This window comes from Hylobates moloch, unplaced genomic scaffold (assembly GCF_009828535.3).
Source record: "Hylobates moloch isolate HMO894 unplaced genomic scaffold, HMol_V3 SCAFFOLD_6, whole genome shotgun sequence".
NCBI lineage: Eukaryota > Metazoa > Chordata > Mammalia > Primates > Hylobatidae > Hylobates > Hylobates moloch.
Genome location: NW_026652281.1, coordinates 153816059 through 153835748, shown reverse-complemented (window position 1 = coordinate 153835748; position 19690 = coordinate 153816059). Strand labels below are relative to the sequence as shown.

Sequence of the window (19690 nt, the reverse complement as noted above, 5' to 3'; positions counted from 1 at the left end):
CTGCCTTCCTAGGGCTTGCCTTCTGGTAGGGAGACAGACAATAAACAAGATAAAAGGTAAAATATATAATAAATAAAGCAGGAAAGAAGGACATGAAGTGTGTGTGGAAAAGTAACATTTTAGATGGGATAGGCAGACAAGGTATTTTAGATAGAGTAGCCAGAGAAGGAAGTGGGAGACTGAGCCATGAAGATATATGGGAGAAATGCACCCCAGGAGGCCTGGGTAACTGGGACAGGAATTAAGGAGTTGGGGACTGCGTAACACATCAGGATCAGGGAGGTTAAGGGAAGTCAGATTGTACAGGGCCTTGTTGGTCGAAATAAGGACTTTGGCTTTTTTTTTTTTCAGTCGGAGTTTCGCTGTTGTTGCCCAGGCTGGGGTGCAATGGCGCGATCTCAGCTCACAGCAACCTCTGCCTCCCAGGTTCAAGCCATTCTCCTGGCTCAGCCTCCGAGTAGATGCGATTACAGGCATGTGCCACCACACCCGGCCAATTTTGTATTTTTAGTAGAGACGGGGTTTCTCCATGTTGGTCAGGCTGGTCTCGAACTCCGGACCTCAGGTGATCCGCCTGCCTCAGCCTCCCAAAGTGCTGGGATTACAGGCGTGAGCCACCGCGCCTGGCCGGACTTCGGCTTTTACTAAGAGTGAGATGGGAAGCTGTTGGAGGATTTGAAAACCTAAGTGTCATGATCTGACTGGTCATAAGAGGATCCCTGGAACTGCTGTGCTGGAATACCAGTGAGGTTGCTACTACAATAACCTAGACAAGAGATGGTGGCTCCCAAAGACACGGGAAGGAGCAGCTCTGGGGTTGGAAGATAAAATTTGGGGTCTGACAGCTACATTGGAGAAGCCTATTAGCCATTCGAGTGAACTGTGGAAGAGGCAGCAACTGGATGTATACAGGTCCGGAGTCTCGGGGAAGATGAGCTGGGAGCTGGCACTTGGAACTCAATAAATAGTATCTATTATTAGCAGTAATACGGAACCTCAGCTGTACTACTACTTACTAGTAGTGAACTCTTGAGTTAACCATTTCTAAGTTCTGGGCCTCAGTTTCCCTGTAAATGAAATGGCGAAGACACTCCCACATAACGGGACCTTGAGAACGAAATGGAAAGTATCCAGGGCTAACCGTGAGCAAGGTGACAGCCATGAGCCAAAACCGCACAAGCCTCTCCGGGAGGGGGGGTCACTGCTGCGGAATCAGCGACAGGTTTCCGAATCCACGGCACACGCTCTGAGGTACCAGAGGTAGCAAAGCAAAACAAGCGCCTGGTCCCGCACGGCAGCGCGGGTGCAGCGCCCAAACCTCGCGAGATTTGTTGGCCGGGCCAAGTACCACCCCCCCCACCCCCCACCCCCCCCAAATCTCGCGATACCTAGGCGCCTGAGTGACTCTCCACCGGTGAGGGTTTGCTGCGAAGATGGAGTATTCCGCGCCAGCCACGGTGCAGGCCGCGGACGGCGGAGGGGCCGGGCCTTACAACAGCTCGGAGTTGCTGGAGGGCCAGGAGCCGGACGGGGTGCGCTTTGACCGCGAGAGGGCGCGCCGCCTGTGGGAAGCCGTGTCCGGTGCCCAGCCGGTGGGTAGGGAGGAAGGTGAGTCGGGGGCTTTGGAGGCAGGAAGCCCCTCTTCCGCTGCGCGGCTCGCAGGGAACTGCGGAAGCGCCGACGGTCACACCACCTGGCCCGCCTCCTTGCGTGCTGCGCCCCCGGACCCCCAGACTTGTGCTCCCCATCCGGGCGCGGGCACCCCAAGAATCGGGCCCCCAGCACGCTGAGGGTGAAGGGCCGCTCACCCTCAGGCCCTGGGTTTTCCCCCTCCTCCTTCATCATTCACTACAGCGCAGTTTTTCCCAAATTCGAGGACTGTCATCCCTATACTCGTCCAGTCGGAGACCTACAGTCTTTGCCATCCCCTTAAGCCAAGCCGAGTGCCCCTCACCACTCCCCATCGTCCCAATCTCCCCATCGTCCCAATCTCCAGATTTCCTCCTAGGGCCTCTTGCCTCCCTTCTCTCAAGCCCCACACTTCCGAGGGCTCTGGAAGTCCTTCTCCTTACCCCCTGGGTTCCTTCTGGTCTTGATGACTGAGTCCTGGCTTACCCCTGTTTTTAGCTCTCTGGCCTCTACTTGCTGGGTCCCTTATTCTAAGGTGGGGACAAGGAGCCTGAGAAACTGGTCTGGGTTTGCTTTGGCTCCAGCTTCTTTGTGTCCTACTCTTGACCCAAAGTTGCTGAGAACAGTGTAAGCAAAGCCACGTTAGGGGTCACTCCTGGGCCGAAGCGCCCCAGCTTGCTCTGCACTTGGACCTGAGACTGTGTAAGATGGGATGAAAGCAAGAGAAGGATGGAAAAGAGCTGTCCTGACCTGCTTGTGTGACTCCCTTCACTGTCCTTTACAGAGCCAGCTGCTTAATGCTAACCCAAATGTACAAGAACTCTATCAGGGCTTCTCTGCTAACCCTGTCAGGTATCTGGAGGGAAATCAGATTTCTCCAGTGATTTGTTTGCTTGCCGAGCAGACTTGTCTTGGAAAGTTTAATATGCTATTTGTGAACTGACTGCCCTGGATAAAATTGAAATTTTGACCATATCTAAGGAAGGTACACAGACCTATACCCTGCCATATATTTCTCCAATTTAAAAACAAGTCTAGCCTGTCTCCTAAGTTTTTATATATATAATACATATTTTATATATATATTAAAAAGAAAGGAGACAGGGCCCCAGAAATGGTGTGTGTGTATGTGTATATATAATATATACACACATATATGTAAATATATTTATATATATACACACATATATGTAAATATATTTATATACACATATATGTAAGTTTTGTTTGTTTTTTTTTTTTTTTTTTAGACGGAGTCTCGCTCTGTCGCCCAGGCTGGAGTGCAGTGGCGCAGTCTCGGCTCACTGCAAGCTCCGCCTCCCAGGTTCACGCCATTCTCCTGCCTTAGCCTCTCCGAGTAGCTGGGACTACAGGCACCCGCCACCACGCCCGGCTAATTTTTTGTATTTTTAGTAGAGACGGGGTTTCACTGTGGTCTCGATCTCCTGACCTCGTGATCCGCCCGCCTCGGATATGTAAGTATTTTATATATATACACACACACACACACACACACACACTATTTCTGGGGCCTTCTCTCCTTTTTTTTTCTTTTTTTGAGAGAGTCTCACTCTGTCACCCAGGTTGGAGTGCAGTGGCACAATCCCACTGCAACCTCCGCCTCCTGGGTTCAAGCAATTCTATACTGCCTCAGCCTCCGGAGTAGCTGGGATTACAGGTGGCTGCCATGACACTCAGTTGATTTTTGTATTTTTAGTAGAGATGGTGTTTCACCATGTTGGCCAGGCTGTTCTCGAACTCCTGACCTCAAGTGATCTGCCCGCCTTGACCTCCCAAAGTGCTGGGATTACAGACATGAGCCACTGCACCCGGCTCTCCTACTTTCAAACTTGTTTGGTAGTTTCCTCCCCTACCCCAATTTTCCTTTCATTAATTTGACAAACATTCACTGATGCCTGCTCTGGACCCAGAACTGGTTGGGCTTCAGAGCTGGAGTATCAGAGGAAGATACTGCCCTTGCCCTGGAAAGGCTTGCAGTCTAGTCCAGGAAGCAGACACCAAAACAGTTCCAGTGTAATGTAAAGGATGCAGTGCTGAGGAATGTTTTAAGAGTTGGAGATGCACAAAAAGAAAGTGACCTTTGCCCTGGATCTTGAAGCAGAAAACCACTGTGCTCTGAAAAGTGAACTGTCTGCTATGTGTATATGAGTGTATAGTGGCACTGTTATGACCTATTTCATTTCCCTGTCTCCTCACTTCTCCCACATTTATATGAAATCTAGGTAGACACCTGCAACATTAAGTTGTACTCACCCTTTTTCTACTCTTAGCACCTTCATTGAGTTACAATTTATATACCATGCAAGCCAATGATTGTTAGCCAGTGTACAGAGTTGTATAGCCATTACCACAGTCCAGTTTTAGAACATTTCCATCACCCCAATTAGTTCTTTTGAGCTCATTTATATTAAATCCCCACTCCCACCTCCTGCCCTAGGCAACCAGTGATCTGTTTTCTGTCTTGGGTAGTCTTTTGAGTTTGACTTCTCTCAGCATGTTTTTGAAGTTCAGCCAAGTCATGGTGTGTATTAGTACTTCATTCCTTTTTATTGCTAAATAGAATTCCATTGAATGAATATAACACATTCTATTAATCCATTCATTAGTTCTAGACATTTGGATTGTTTCCAATTTGGAGTTTTTGTGAATAATGCTGCTGCGAACATTCATGCCCAAGTTTTTGTGTGAACATACATTTCGTTTCTTGAGTATATCCCTAAGAATGGAATTGCTGGGTCATATCATAACTCTAACATTTTGAAGAACTGACAAACTGTTTTCCAAAATGGCTTCACCTTTTCTATTTCTGCCATCAATGTATGAGGGTTTCACTTTTTCTATAACCTTGACAACACTTGTCTTTTTTGATTATAAGCATTCTAGTGGGCATGTAGTGATATCTCATTGTGGTTTCCTAAAGACTGATAATACTGAGCACCTTTTCATGGACTAACTACCCATTTGTAGATCTTTGGTGAAATATCTATTCACATCGTTTGCCTATTTGTAATTGGGCTGTTTGTCTTCTACTGAGTTTTAAGAGTTGTCTTTGTATTCTGGGTACAAGTCTTTTATTATAGATATGATTTCCAGATATTTCCCCCCTGACTGTGACTTGTTTTTTCATTTTCTAAACAGTGCCTTTTGAAGCACAGAAGTTTTAAGTTTTGATGAAATTAAATTTATCAGTTTTTTTATCCTATGTATTGTGCTTTTAGTGTCGTATCTAAGAACTCTTTATCTTAACCCAAGATTTGAGAAATTTTCTCTTGTAGATCTTCCTTATTTTTTTTTATTTTTTTTGAGATGCAGTCTCACCCTGTCACCCAGGCTGGAGTCACCCAGGCAGTGGCATGATCTCAGCTCACTGCAACCTTCACCTCCCTCATTCAAACGATTCTCCTGCCTCAGCGTCCCAAGTAGCTGAGATTACAGGTGTTCACCACCACATCTGGCTAATTTTTGTATTTTTAGTAGAGACGGGGTTTCACCATGTTGGCCAGACTGGTCTCGAACTCCTGACCTCAAGTGATCTGCCCACTTCAGCCTCCCAAAGTGCTGGCATTACAGGTGTGAGCTAGCATGCCCAGCCCCCTCCTCATCTTGTTTCTGAAGGAGTTTGTGAAGGATGGATTGGTAATTTTTTTTTTTTTTTTTTTTGAGATGGAATCCCACTCTGTCGCCCAGGCTAGAGTGTGGTGGCATGATCTCAGCTCACTGTAGCCTCCCTGTCCCAGGTTCAAGTGATTCTCCTGCCTCAGCCTCCTAAGTAGCTGGGATTACAGGAGGGCGCTACCACACCCAGCTAATTTTTTTGTATTTTTAGTAGAGACAGAGTTTCACCATGTTGGCCAGGCTGGTCTTGAACTCCTAACCTCAGGTGATCCACCAGCCTCGGCCTCCCAAAGTGTTGGGATTCACAGGTGTGAGCCACCACACTCAGTTGGTAATATTTCTTTTTACAGTATTTTATAGAAGTGTTGACCTGCAAGGAAGAGGCTAACACACAAAATATGATTTAAAGAGTTTACTTGATTTTTAAAGGCAAAAAAATGTGGACAGGGAGTGGGACTCATACAAAGTTGTTTATCAAGAATTCTCATTGATTTACAGAAATAACATTGGTTAGTGATTGGCCTGTACATTAAGCTATAGGATGTAGGATATAGTGTCAGGTAGGGCATTATCAGGTTAATCCTTACCAACTTGTGGCAATAGCAAGCAGTTTTGATAGATGAATCATAACTCAAAAAGGGGGAATAGGAAGTGATTGCTATCTCATTTTAATATCTCTCTGGGCCCTGATCATTTAAAAGAACTTGGATTCTTTAGATGAAAGTTATTTTCTTTTTTTTGAGACGGAGTCTCACTCTGCTGCCCAGACTGGAGTGCAGTGGTGTGATCTCGGCTCACTGCAACCTTTGCCTCCCGGGTTCAAGTGATTCTCGTGCCTCAGCCTCCCGGGTATCTGGGATTAGAGGCGCCCCACAGCACACCCAGCTAATTTTTGTATTTTTCGTAGAGACAGGGTTTCGCCATGTTGGTCAGGCTGGTCTCAAACTCCTGACCTCAGGTGATCCGCCTCAGCCTCCCAAAGTGCTGGGGTTACAGTGGTGAGCCATCGCGCCCAACCAATAAAAGTTATTTTCTGACCTGCCTGGGCAACATGGAGAAACCCTGTAAATTTTTGTAAAATTGTATTTTTGTAAAAATACAAAAATTAGCCAGGTGTGGCGGCTCACATCTGTAATCCCAGCTACTCAGGTGGCTGAGGCACGAGAATCGCTTGAACCCAGGAGGCTAAGGTTGCAGTGAGCCAAGATTGTGCCACTGCACTCCAGCCTAGGCAACACAGTTGAGACTCTGTCTCAAAAAAAAAAAAAAAAAGTTATCACCAGTGAAGCTACCTGGGCCTAAGCTTTTCTTTCTTCCTCTCCTTTTTTTTTTTTTTTTAATTCTCTATTTATTTATTTAGAGACAGGGTCTCTGTTGCCCAGGCTAGAGTGCAGTGGCACAATCATAGCTCGCTGCAGCCTCCACTCCTTCAAACTCAAAGCTAGGACTGCAAGGGCATACCACCATGCCCAGCTAATTTTTGTGTTTTTTTAAATAGAGGGTCTTGCTCTGTTGCCCAGGCTGGTCTGAAACTCCTGGCCTCTAGTGATCCTCCTGCCTCGGCCTCCTAAAGGGTTAGGATTATAGGCATGGGCCATGGCACCCAGCTGGCGTCGGCTTTTCTTTGTGGAAAGATATTTGATTATTAATTCATTTTCTTTACTTGTTTTAAGCGTACACAGAATTTTTTGTTTCTCCTTGTGTCGCTTTTTTTCTTCTTTTTTTTTTTTTGAGACAGGGTCTTGCCAGGCTGGTGTGCAGTAATGATCACTGCAGCCTTCACCTCCCAGTTTCAAGCAATTCTCCTGCCCCAGCCTCCCGAGTAGCTGGGATTACAGGCATGTGCCACCATGCCCGGCCAACTTTTTTGTATTTTTAGTAGAGACAGGGTTTCACTGTGTTGGCCAGGCTGGTCTTGAACTCCTTGAACTCTAAAGTGATCTGTCCGCCTCTGCTTCCCAAAATACTGGGATTACAGGCGTGAGGCCCCTGATTATTTTCTTGCTTAGTCTAGCTAAGAATTTGTCATTTTCTTGATCTTTTCTGGTTTCTAAGGTGAGATCTTATGTTGCTGATTTGAGACCATTCTTTTCTGATGTAGATGTTTAAAATTATAAATTTCTCTCTCTTTTTTTTTTTTTTTTTTGAGACGGAGTCTTGCTCTGTCGCCCAGGCTGGAGTGCAGTGGCGCAATCTCGGCTCACTGCAAGCTCCGCCTCCCGGGTTCACGCCTTTCTCCTGCCTCAGCCTCTCCGAGTAGCTGGGACTACAGGCGCCCGCCACCACGCCCGGCTAATTTTTTGTATTTTTTAGTAGAGACGGGGTTTCACCGTGGTCTCGATCTCCTGACCTCGTGATCCGCCCGCCTCGGCCTCCCAAAGTGCTGGGATTACAAGCGTGAGCCACCACGCCCGGCCATAGATTTCTCTCTTAAGCACTTGTGACCTTATAAGATATATTACATATATATAGATTTCCCTCCATAGTTCCTGGCTCACAGCTTCTATAACCCTTGTACTTTCCTCAGTGACTAAAGCAGTAAGAGTATCTTCTGTTAAAATATTTGGCCTTTTGTCCTTGGTTCCTGAAACACCTCTGGAACTGCTCCAGAGCAAGAAAGGTGAAAAACAGACTTTTGTTATTTATAACAAGCCCCTTTCTTTTTTGTTTTTTTGTGTGTGTGTGTGTGAGACAGTCTCGTTCTGTCGCCCAGGCTAGAGTGCAGTGGTACGATCTCGGCTCACTGCAAGCTCCGCCTCCCAGGTTCACGCCATTCTTCTGCCCCAGTCTCCCGAGTAGCTGGGACTACAGGCGCCTGCCACCATGCCCGGCTAATTTTTTGTATTTTTAGTAGAGACGGGGTTTCACCGTGTTAGCCAGGCTGATCTCGATTTCTTGACCTCGTAATCCGCCCGCCTCGGCCCCCCAAAGTGCTGGGATTACAGGAGTGAGCCACCGTGCCCGGCCATATAACAAGCGCCTTTCAACCACACCTTGGTACATGTTAACAGGGTGATTTCTGAGAAGTCCCTAGATTACCACATTCTGGTTGGCTGGTTGCCATAGGAACCAACCATGTGCTCAGAGGCTTGGAAGTTACAGCCCCCCATCTCTAGAGGGTAGAAAGGAGCTGAAGGTTGAATTGATCACCGATAGCCAGTGATTTAATCAACCATGCCTGTGTAATGAAGCCTTCATAAAAACCCCAAGGCCTGAGTTTAGGGGCTTCCAGGAAGGTGAATAAGAACACATTCATGTGCTGGAAGTGTGGCACACCCCAATTCCATGGGGATGGACACTCCTACACATTAGACCCTTCCAGACCTGGCCCTATGTATCTCTTTGTGTATTTGTATCCTTTAACATATCTTTTAGGTTGGCCTGACACAGTGGCTCCTGCCTGTAATTCCAAAACTTTGAGAGGCCAAGGCAGGAGTGTTAGTGGCCATGAATCTCAATTTCTGCCTCCTCAGAAGAAAGAATTCGACCAAAGGAGCATAAGGCAAAGTGAGAGACCAAGGCAACTCTTAGAGCAAGAGTGAAAGTTTATTAAAAAGTTTTAGGGCAGGAATGAAAAGAAGTAAAGTATACTTGGAAGGGGGCCAAGAGGGCGACTTGAGAGAGACAAGTAGGCGGTTTGACCTTTGACTTGGGATCTTACACGTTGGCATGCTTGCTGGGTCTTGCGTGTTACTTCTCCCCTGGTTTTTCCCTTGGGGGTGGGCTGTCTGGATTGGCAGCGGCCTGCCAGCACTTGGGAGGGGCCGCAGGCGTAGTGTCTTTACTGAAGTTGTGCACATGCTTACTTGAAATGTTTTTCCCTTTCCAGCAGAGTGTTACCAGTTAAACGCCTCCATTTTGCCTCTTAGTGCGCATGCTTGAGCCCACTAGCCTAACTTGAGATCTTATCCGGAAGCTGCTGATCACCAATGTCAGGTGGTTTTTTCTTTGTTTTGAAACAGTCTCACTCTGTCACCCAGGCTGGAGTGCAATGGCATGATCTCGGCCCACCGTAGCCTCTACCTCCCGGATTCAAGCGATTCTCCTGCCTTAACCTCCCGAGTAGCTGGAATTACAGGCATGTGCCACCACGCCCGGCTAATTTTTTGTATTTTTAGTAGAGACAGGGTTTCTCCGTGTTGCTCAGGCTGATCTCGAACTCCTGAGCTCAGGTGCTGCACCTGCCTCAGCCTCCCAAAGTGCTGGGATTACAGGTGTGAACCACCACACCCAGCCTCAGGTGTTTCTTTTTTTTTTTTTTTTTTTTGAGACGGAGTCTCGCTCTGTCGCCCAGGCTGGAGTGCAGTGGCGCAGTCTCGGCTCACTGCAAGCTCCGCCTCCCGGGTTCACGCCATTCTCCTGCCTCAGCCTCTCCGAGTAGCTGGGACTACAGGCGCCCGCCACCACGCCCGGCTAATTTTTTGTATTTTTTAGTAGAGACGGGGTTTCACCATGGTCTCGATCTCCTGACCTCGTGATCCGCCCGCCTCGGCCTCCCAAGGTGCTGGGATTACAAGCGTGAGCCACCGCGCCCGGCCAGGTGTTTCCATCTATGAGGAGACTGCCTTTTCCTGATGCCACCAGAGACCAATTATTATTTTAGAGAGACAGTTTAATAACTGAATGACCATCACCTGATGGTTGCCTGACATTTGTGGTGGTAGGGGGTCCTCTTTTACCCTGCTCATTTCTGCCTAGCTATCTACTGGGACAGGAGGATCACTGGAGCCCAGGAAGTCAAGGCTGCAGTGAGCTGTGATCACACCACTGCACTCTAACCTAGGCAACAGCAAGATCCTGTCACCCAAAATATTAAATATATGTATCTTTTAGATTCATGTAAGTATATGTTTCCCTGAGTTCTGTGAGCTGCTCTGGCAAATTAATTGAATCCAAGGGTGTCATGGGAACCTCGATTTATAGCCGGTTGGTCAGAAGAACAGGTGAAAGAATGTGGAACCTGCAATTGGCATCAGAAGTAGGGCTCCGTCTTGTAGGAATAGCCCTCAACCTGTAGGATCTGAAGCTGTCTCCAGGTAGATAGTGTCAGAATTGATTTGAATTAGGGAACACCAACTGGTGTCCACTGCAGAATTGAGTGCTTGTTTTCTGGGAGGAGAAAACCCACACATATGGTCACAGAAGTGTTCTGTATTGTAAAAGTAAAGTAGGATAAACTGAGGTTTTTTTCTCCAGAGCACTGCTTTAGTTGCAACTCGTAAATTTTTGAATGTTTTATTTTCATTTAAATCAGTTCAAAATAACTTCTAATTTCCCTTGTAATTTCTTCTTTGATACATGTTATTCAATTTCAAAATATTTGAGGATTTCCCAGATTTCTTCCTAGTGTTGATTTCTGATTAAATTCCATTGCATTCAAAGAATATACTTGAGATGAGTTCAGTCTTTTTAAATGTAGTGAAACTGGGTTGGGGGCGGTGGCTCACGCCTGTAATCCCAACACTGGGAGGCCGAGGCGGGTGGATCATTTGAGGGCAGGAGTTCGAGACCAGCATGGCCAATATGGTGAAACCCCCATCTCTACTAAAATACAAAAATTAGCTGGGCATGGTGGTGCCTGTAATCCCAGCTACTCGGGAGGCTGAGGCAGGAGAACTGCTTGAACCCAGGAGGCAGAGGTTGCAGTGAGCCAAGACCGTCTACTGCACCCCAGCCTGGATGACAGAGCAAGACTCCCTCTCAAATAAATAAATGAATGAATGAAGTGAAACTGGCATATGTTCTACCCTAGAGAATGATCAGTGTGTGTTAGAAAACAATGTATATTCTGTAGGTGGGGGAGTATTCCATGTGCCAATTGGATCAAATTGATTATAACATTATTCTAAACCCTTACTGATTTTCTAACAAGTTCTATGAGTTATTGAAAGCAAGATATTTGTTAATAGAAAAACCAAATGACGCTCAAGTGACACTGTAAAACATTCTAAAGAGGTTTATTGTGAGCCAATATGAGTGACCACGGGTGGGGAAAAACACAAATCCAAGAAGCCTTGAATAAGTGGTCCTGAGGCAGTTAGGTCACAACTCTGTTTTACACATTTTAGGGAAGTAGAAGTTACTGGCAAAATCATAAGTCAATACATGGCGATTATACATTGGTTTGGCCCCAAAAGGCAGGATATCTTGAAGCAAGGGGCTGACAGGTCATAGGTGGCTTCAGAGAGTCTTTAATTTGCAGTTAAAGGAGTAAAGCTTTGTCTAAAACTGTGGAGTCAGCACAAAGGAATGTTTTGTTGTTTTTGGTTTTGGTTTTGGTTTTTGGGTTTTTTTTTTTTTTTTTGAGTCGGAGTTCGCTCTTGTTGCCCAGGCTGGAGTGCAATGACACAATCTCGGCTCACTGTAGCCTCTGCTTCCCGGGTTCAACCAATTCTCCTGCCTCAGCCTCTTGAGTAGCTGGGATTACAGGCGCCTGCCACCACACCCAGCTAATTTTTTGTATTTTTAGTAGAGACGGAGTTTCACTGTGTTAGCCAGGATGGTCTCGATTTCCTGACCTCGTGATCCTCCTGCCTTGGCCTCCCAAAGTGCTGGGATTACAGGCTTGAGCCACCACGCCTGGCTATTTTATTTTTAAATAACAGCTTTATTGACATAAATTTCACATTCCATAAAATTCACCTGTTTAAAATGTACAATTCTGTGGTTTTTAGTATATTCACAGAGTTCTGCAACCATCACTACTGTCTAATTTTAGAACATTTTCATCACCCCAATAAAGAAACCCTGTACCTAGGAGCAATCATCCCTGGCAACGACTTATCTCCTCTCTTCATGGATTGATGCCTATTCTGGACATTTCATGTAAATAGAATTGTATAAATATGTGGCCTTTTTGTGACTGGCTTCTTTCACTTAGTGTAATTTTTTTTGTTTGTTTTTTGTTTTTTGAGGTGACATTTTGCTCTTGTTGCCCAGGCTGGGGTGCAATGGCATGATCTAGGCTCACTGCACCCTCTGCCTGTGGGCCTCAGCGATTCTCTTTTTTCTGTTTTGTTTTGAGACGGAGTCTCGCTCTGTCGCCCAGGCTGGAGTGCAGTGGCGCGATCTCAGTTCACTGCATGCTCCGCCTCCCGGGTTCACGCCATTCTCCTGCCTCAGCCTCCCGAGTAGCTGGGATTACAGGCATGTGCCCCACGCCCAGCTAATTTTGTATTTTTAGTAGAGACGGGGTTTCTCCATGTTGGCAAGGCTGGTCTGAAACTCCCAACCTCAGGTGATCCACCGCCTTGGCCTCCCAAAATGCTGAGATTACAGGCGTGAGCCACTGCACCTGGCCACTTAGTGTAATGTTTGCAGGATCATTTGGCTGGATATAGAATTCTTAGTTGACATTTTTATTCTTTTTCACTACTTTGAATATGTCATTCCACTGCCTTCTGGCCTTAATTGTTTTCAAATAAGAAGTTGTCATTAATTGAATTATTTCACTGCATATGATGAGTCATTTTTTCTCTCTCTCTCACTGCTTTCAAGATTTTCTGTCTTTGCCTTTCAACAGTTTGTGATGTGTCTAGGTGTAGCTCTCTTCATATTTTTCGTACTTTGGGTTCCTTGAGATTTTGGAATGTGTAGATTAATGTTTTTCATCAAATATGGGAGGTTTTCGGACATTTTCTTCAAATTTTTTTTCTACTCTCTCTCTCTTCTCTCTTCTTCTGAGGTTCTCCTTACACGTAGGTTAGTATGCTTGAAGTTTTTCCATAATCTCTGAAGCTTTGCTCATTATTCTTCAATGTTACTTCTCTTTGTTCTTCAGATCAGCTATTTCTATGGCTGTATCTTCAAGTTCACTGATTCTTCTGCCATTTTGAACTTGCTGTTGAGCTCCTCCAGCAAATTTATTTTATTATAATTTCAACTCCAGAATTTCCATTTGTTTGTTTTATTAGTAGCAGATCATCAGTACCCTTACATTTGCTTTCTTCATGCCTTTTCTTTTTTCTTTGACTTTTTTTTTTTTTTTGACATGGAGTTTCACTCTTGTTGCCCAGGAGTACAATGGTGCAATCTCAGCTCACTGCAACCTCTGCCTCCAGGTTCAAGCAACTCTCCTGCCTCAGCCTCCCGAGTAGCTGGGATTATAGGCATGCACCACGACACCAGGCTAATTTTTTGTGTTTTTAGTAGAGATGGAGTTTCACCATGTTGGCCAGGCTGGTTTTGACCTCCTGACCTCAGGTGATCCACCCGCCTCAGCCTCCTAAAGTGCTGGGATTACAGGCATTAGCCACTGTACCCAGCCTTTTTTTTTTTTTTTTTTTTTTTTTTGCTCTGTCACTAGGCTGGAGTGCAGTGGCGCAGTCTTGGCATGCTGGGATTACAAGCATGAGCCACTGCATGCAGGTTTTTTTTTTTGAGACAGAGTTTCGTCCTTGTCACCTAGGCTGGAGTGCAATGGCACAATCTTGGCTCACTGAAACCTCCACCTCCTGGGTTCAAGCGATTCTCCTGCCTCAGCCTCCTGAGTTAGCTGGGACTACCAGCCCTCTACCACGCCTGGCTAATTTTTGTATTTTTTAGTAGAGATGGGGTTTTACCACGTTGGCCAGCCTGGTCTCAAACTCCTGACCTCAGGTGATCCGCCCGCATCGGCCTCCCAAAATGCTGACATTACAGGTGTGAGCCACCATGCCCAGCCTCTTCATGCCCTTTTCATTGGATAAAAATTTGAGCTTCTTGAGACCATCAGCAGTATGGATTTGGCCAGGCATGGTGGCCCACACCTGTAGTCCCAGCTGCTTGAGAGGCTGATGCAGAAGGATCACTTGAGGCCAGGAGTCTGGATTCAGCCTAGGCAACATAATGAGACTCTGACTCTAAAAAATTAAATTAAAAACAAAAACACAGTATGGACTCACAAAATGGAAGTACCAGTGCTAAGTAGACTTAATAGGACCGTCTTGTTTATCCTTTTAGGTCATACTGCCCATTAAAATACTACATTGTCTAACCATTCTCACCCAAGGGTAGATTATACCCAACCTCCCTTTCCTACGATTGTTTGAGGGGTTTTTGCTTTTGAGATGGGGGATCTTGCTCTGTCACCCAGCAGAAGTGCAGGGGCGCAATTATGGCCCACCACAGCCTTGAACTGCTAGACTCAAGTGATTCCCCCCATGTCAGCTTCCCTAGTAACCAGGACTACAGGCGTGTGCCACCACACCTGGATAATTTTTTCTTTTTTTTTGTAAAGATGAGGTCTCACTTTGCTGCCTGTGTTGGTCTCAAACTCCTGGCATCAAGCAATCCTCTAGCCTCAGCCTCCCAGAGTGTCAGGACTACAGACACGGGCCACTGACCCCGCCCTAGGACCTTTAATTTGCTGCCTTCTAACTACAGCTGTACCTAAAAACCCTTTGCCTCCTAATAAGCTGGGTAGTAAATAGGTTTCATCTTCCTAAGGATCACCTTCAGTTGGCGAATTTTTTTGTTTTGTTTTGTTTTGTTTTGTTTTGTTTTTGTTTTTGTTTTGTTTTGAGACGGAGTCTCACTCTGTAGCCCAAGCTGGAGTGCAGTGGCGGGATCTCCGCTCACTGTAAGCTCCGCCTCCCGGGTTCATGCCATTCTCCTGCCTCAGCCTCTTGAGTAGCTGGGACTACAGGCACCCGCCACCACGCCCAGCTAATTTTTTGTATTTTTAGTAGAGACGGGGTTTCACCGTGGTCTCGATCTCCCGACCTCGTGATCCGCCCGCCTCGGCCTCCCAAAGTGCTGGGATTACAGGCATGAGCCACCGCGCCTGGCCCAGTTGATGAATTTATATAGAGCTCAATTGTAGATTCTAAGGACACATGTAGGCCTAAGGAATAGCAAGTCATTTTTCTTTTTTTTTTTTTTTTGAGACGGAGTCTCGCTCTGTCATCCAGGCTGGAGTGCAGTAGCGCGATCTCGGCTCACTGCAAGCTCCGCCTCCTGGGTTCACGCCATTCTCCTGCCTCAGCCTCCGCCACCACGCCCGACTAATTTTTTGTATTTTTAGTAGAGAGGGGGTTTCACCATGATCTCGATCTCCTGACCTCGTGATCCGCCCGCCTCGGCCTCCCAAAGTGCTGGGATTACAAGCGTGAGCCACCGCGCCCGGCAGCAAGTCATTTTTGAGACAGGGTCTCACTCCCTCACCAAGGCTAGAGCATAGTAGTGCAATCCTGGCTCATTGTAGCCTCGACCTCCTGAACTCAGGTGATCCTCCCACCTCAGCCACGTGAGTAGCAGGGATAACAAGTGTGCACCACCACACCCAGCTCATTTTTTGTAGTTTTTTATAGAGATGGGGTTTCACCATGTTGTCCAAGCTGGTCTCAAACTCCTGGCTCAAATGATCCTCCCACCTCAGCCTCCCGAATAGCTGGGACTACAGGTACATGCAGGCCACCACACCTGGCTTAAATTTCCTTTCTTTTTTTTTTTTTTTAATTTTGAGACAAGGTCTTGCAGTGTCACCCAGGATGGAGGCTAGAGTGCAGTGGTGTGATCACAGCTCACTTCATGCAGCCTTGACCTCCTGGGCTTAAGTTCAAACGATCCTCCCACCTCAGCCTACCAAGTAGCTGGGACTACAGGTGTGCACCACTACACTCAGCTAATCTTTTTTGTTTTTTTGTAAAGACAGGGCCCCACTATGTTGCCCAGGCTGGTTCTTGAACTCCTGGGCTCAAGCGGTCCTTCCACCTCAACCTCCCAAAGTGCTGGGATTATAGGCATGAACCATCACACCCAACCCTTAAATTTGTTAAGTTTATTAATTATCTTGCTGTCCCACAAAGTTCTCTGTGTTCCTACTTTATCAACCCTTTGAAAAGCAGCCCTGTGCTTCATACTCTAGATTGCATCTCTCAGCCTGTGCCCCATACATCTTTTACTTGGCTATCATGTGGATATAAATTAAATCCTGTGAATATGTAACATCTCATAGGATGTAGAATGCAGAAATGCAGTAAAGACCATACTTCTGTGCCTCTTGGCTGTTGTTGCTGTCAAAAAAGGTCATGGAACTACATCAGTTTTCCAGCATCCGTTGTCCAGCTTCATAGGTTGAGAGAGAAGTTGTTATAGCCAAAGCATCTTGCTTCCAGCAGAGCTGTGAAGGAGCCTCAGAGACTGTAGGTCACCTATTGGAACATATATGCATTATTCCTGGAGATGTTTCTGGAGGCTCAACCTAGTACCATACTTTCAGTCTCTCTAGTGATTTTATTTTATTTTATTTTATTTTATTTTTTTTTGAGATGGAGTCTCACTCTGTCGCCCAGGCTCAAGTGTAGTGGCACGATCTTGGCTCACTGCAACCTCCACCTCCTGGGTTCAAGTAATTCGTGTGCCTCAGCCTCCCAAGTAGCTGGGATTACAGGCACACACCACCATGCCTGCCTAATTTTTTTATTTTTGGTAGAGACGGGGTTTTGCCACATTGGCGAGGCTAGTCTCAAACTCCTGGCCTCAAGCAGTCTGCCTGCCTTGGCCTTCCCAAGTGTTGGGATTACAGGCTGAGCCACCACGCCCTGCCTCTCCAGTGAATGAATGAAAAGTACCTCATTTTCCATATCAAATATTTTGCACCCTGGAGAGATAGTTGGTAGTCGGATTAAAGTTGTGTGCAGATATCATGGCAAAACGGATGTGTAGTCAGGCTGCCATCTCAGAATTTTGACAATTATTATTATTATTATTTTGAGACAGAGTTTTACTCCTGTTGCCCAGGCTGGAGTGCAATGGCGCGATCTTGGCTGACTGCAACCTCCGCTTCCCGGGTTCAAGCGTTCCTCCTGTCTCAGCCTCCCGAGTAACTGGGATTACAAGTGCCTGCCACCACACCTGGCTAACTGACTTTTTTTTTTTTTTTTTTTTTTTTGAGACAGAGTCTCACTGTGTATCCCAGGCTGGAGTGCAGTGGCATGATCTCGGCTCACTGCAACCTCTGCCTCCCTGGGTTCAAGCGATTCTCCTGCCTCAGCCTCCCAAGTAGCTGGTACTACAGGCACCTGCCCTGGGGCTAAACTTTTTTGTATTTTTAGTAGAGACAGGGTTTCACTATGTTGGCCAGGCTGGTCTTGAACTCCTGGCCTCATGATCCACCCGCCTCTGCCTCCCAAAGTGCTGGTATTACAGGCGTGAGCTACCGCGCCTGGCCTAATTGACAATTTTATCCAAATTTGTTTTTTTTTTTCCCCACTGTGGGCCTTAGCTTCCTCCAACCTTATAAACCTCTCAGTTTTTGTGGGTCAGGAATTTGGGAAAGGCTTGGCTAGATAGTTCTGATTCAGGGTCTCTTGTGCAGTTGCAGTCAGATGGTGGCTCAAGTTGAAACAGCAGGAAAATGGAGCATCTGGGAGCTAGAGCTGAAACAACAGCGGGGTGGAGCCTCTGGGGGCTGGCCAGACATCTCTCTTTTCAGGTGGTGTCAGGAACTCTCCATGTGGTCTTGATGCATGAAATAGTCTGGGCTTCCTCACAGCTTGGTGGCCTCAGAGCAGCCAGACTGCTTACATGGTGGCCAAAGGCTTTAAAAGCAAACATTCCCAATTTGGTTCCTTTTTATAATTTCTACTTTAGTGTGTTTATGTTGCTTAGTGGTCAGATTAACTAGTGATTCAACAAGATCTTGTTCTAAACACCTGGAGCCTATAAGGCCTTGATTTGGTACTGTTGGATCTGTGTGTTGGTAGGGAAGCATATTCAAAGTTCAAGTCATTTTGGGATCTACCCTTCCCACGAGGTCCTTTTGCATCTCTTATGTGTGTGTTCGCAGCCTCAGGGTGGCCATGAGTATGTGGTTAACTTGGGCCCTCTCAGGTTTCTGCTGTCACACAGTCTCAGCCAGGAACGTACACTTGCCCCAACCATGACCACACCTCTGGCCAGTGGAGCCTTTGACTCTTCCTGCTTACTGCCTTGGAGATCATCACTTCCATCAACAATATTGCTACATGTAAAGGAAATCAAGTGATTTCCTTCCTTCTGTATGGAAGCTATTTGTTTTCATGGCTAGCACCTTCTTGCCAGAATTTCTACTCCGATTGCAGGAGGGGCTGAGAACAGCCTCACCTGAGCCTGGGAAATTGAGGCTACGGTGAGCTGACATTATGCCACTGCACTCCAGCGTGGGCACTGCACCCTGGGAAACCCTGAGTTTTTGTTTGTTTGTTTGTTTGTTTGTTTTTCCCCATCTGGAAAAATAAAAAAGCCGCTGATTCCTGCTGTTCTTAGCTGAAGTTCAGCAGTTTTGCAAGCATAAAGTTGCTCTCAGATTGTTAAGTCCCTTTGGTTAACTTCCAGAGTGCTGAAGTGGTTGGTTTTGTTGGTTTTCTCAGTTTTGTCCGGTTTTGTCAGTTTTGTCCTGTTTTATTGTTGCTTCTGCAGGAGAAGATCTCCTCACTCTGCCTTGGCCAGAAGTTCCACCCTGTACTCACCTTGTTTTATATTCAACTTCGCTTCCTCTGCCTGACTTCAAAATTGGGAGGGTCCCAAGGCGCAGTCTCTGAACCTCTTTCCTTCTTCATCTACACTAGGCATTCTCTTCCAGCCCCACAGTGTTAAATATGATTGATATACCAATGATTCCCCATTTATATCTCCAGCTCTGACCTCCCCCTTGAGCTTCAAGTGACTGACAGATCTGAATCTCCAACTCATCTCCACCTATATAGCTGATAGACTACTCACACTCACATAAGGAAAAGTCTTTAATTTTTCCTCCAAGGCTATCTTCCCCTAGTTCTAATCTATTCACTTGTTCAAGTTCAGAACCTAGGAGTTATCCCTGACTCCTTTCCTTCCTTCACTCTCACCCCCACATCCAGTCTAAGAAATCAGATGTCAAACCTATTGCTGGAACATAATTCCAAATTCATTCACTTTTCTCCATCTGCACTGACAACCTGCCTAGTCCAAGCTTCCATCATCTATTCTCTGAAGACTACAGCAGCCTCTTCCTTGTTCTTTCTGCTTCCATTCTTGTCCCCATACAGTCTGTTGACAACAGCTGTCAGAGTAATCTTGTCAAGGGCAAACCAGATCTTGTCACCTCTCATTATACTACCAATAAAATCCATAGTCCATGCTGTGGCTTATGGAGCCTTATATTCATTCAACATGATCTACTAGGCCTCATGCTGTCTCTCCAACTTAATTTCCTACCATTCTTCTCTCATTCACCGTATTCCAGGCATAGTGGGCTTCTCTCCATTCTTTGAACATGGAATATGCCAAACTCATCCCTGCCTCACAGACTTAATACTGTTTCATGCTGGAACACTCATTTCCTGTAAGCCTTGTGGCTGACACTTCTCCATGATGATCTTTTTTTTTTTTTTTTTTTTTAATTTTCAGAGTCAAAGTCTTTCTCGGTTGCCTAGGCTGGAGTGTAGTGGCACATTCACGGCTCACTGAAGCTTCAAACTTCTAG

At 46.2% G+C, this 19690-nt stretch overlaps 1 protein-coding gene across 7 annotated transcripts in view; it reads left to right on the top strand.

Annotated features, from left to right (window-relative positions):
- The first annotated feature begins 1407 nt into the window (after positions 1-1407).
- Positions 1408-19690, top strand: part of ZNF346 (zinc finger protein 346) — a 68173-nt gene continuing 49890 nt past the window's right edge. For all 7 annotated transcript variants that reach the window (XM_058440182.1, XM_032158729.2, XM_058440181.1 and 4 more), the window contains exon 1: positions 1408-1608. In XM_058440182.1, the coding sequence (XP_058296165.1) occupies positions 1434-1608 (175 nt within the window). In that variant the 5' untranslated portion in view covers positions 1408-1433. The remainder of the gene's footprint in view (positions 1609-19690) is intronic.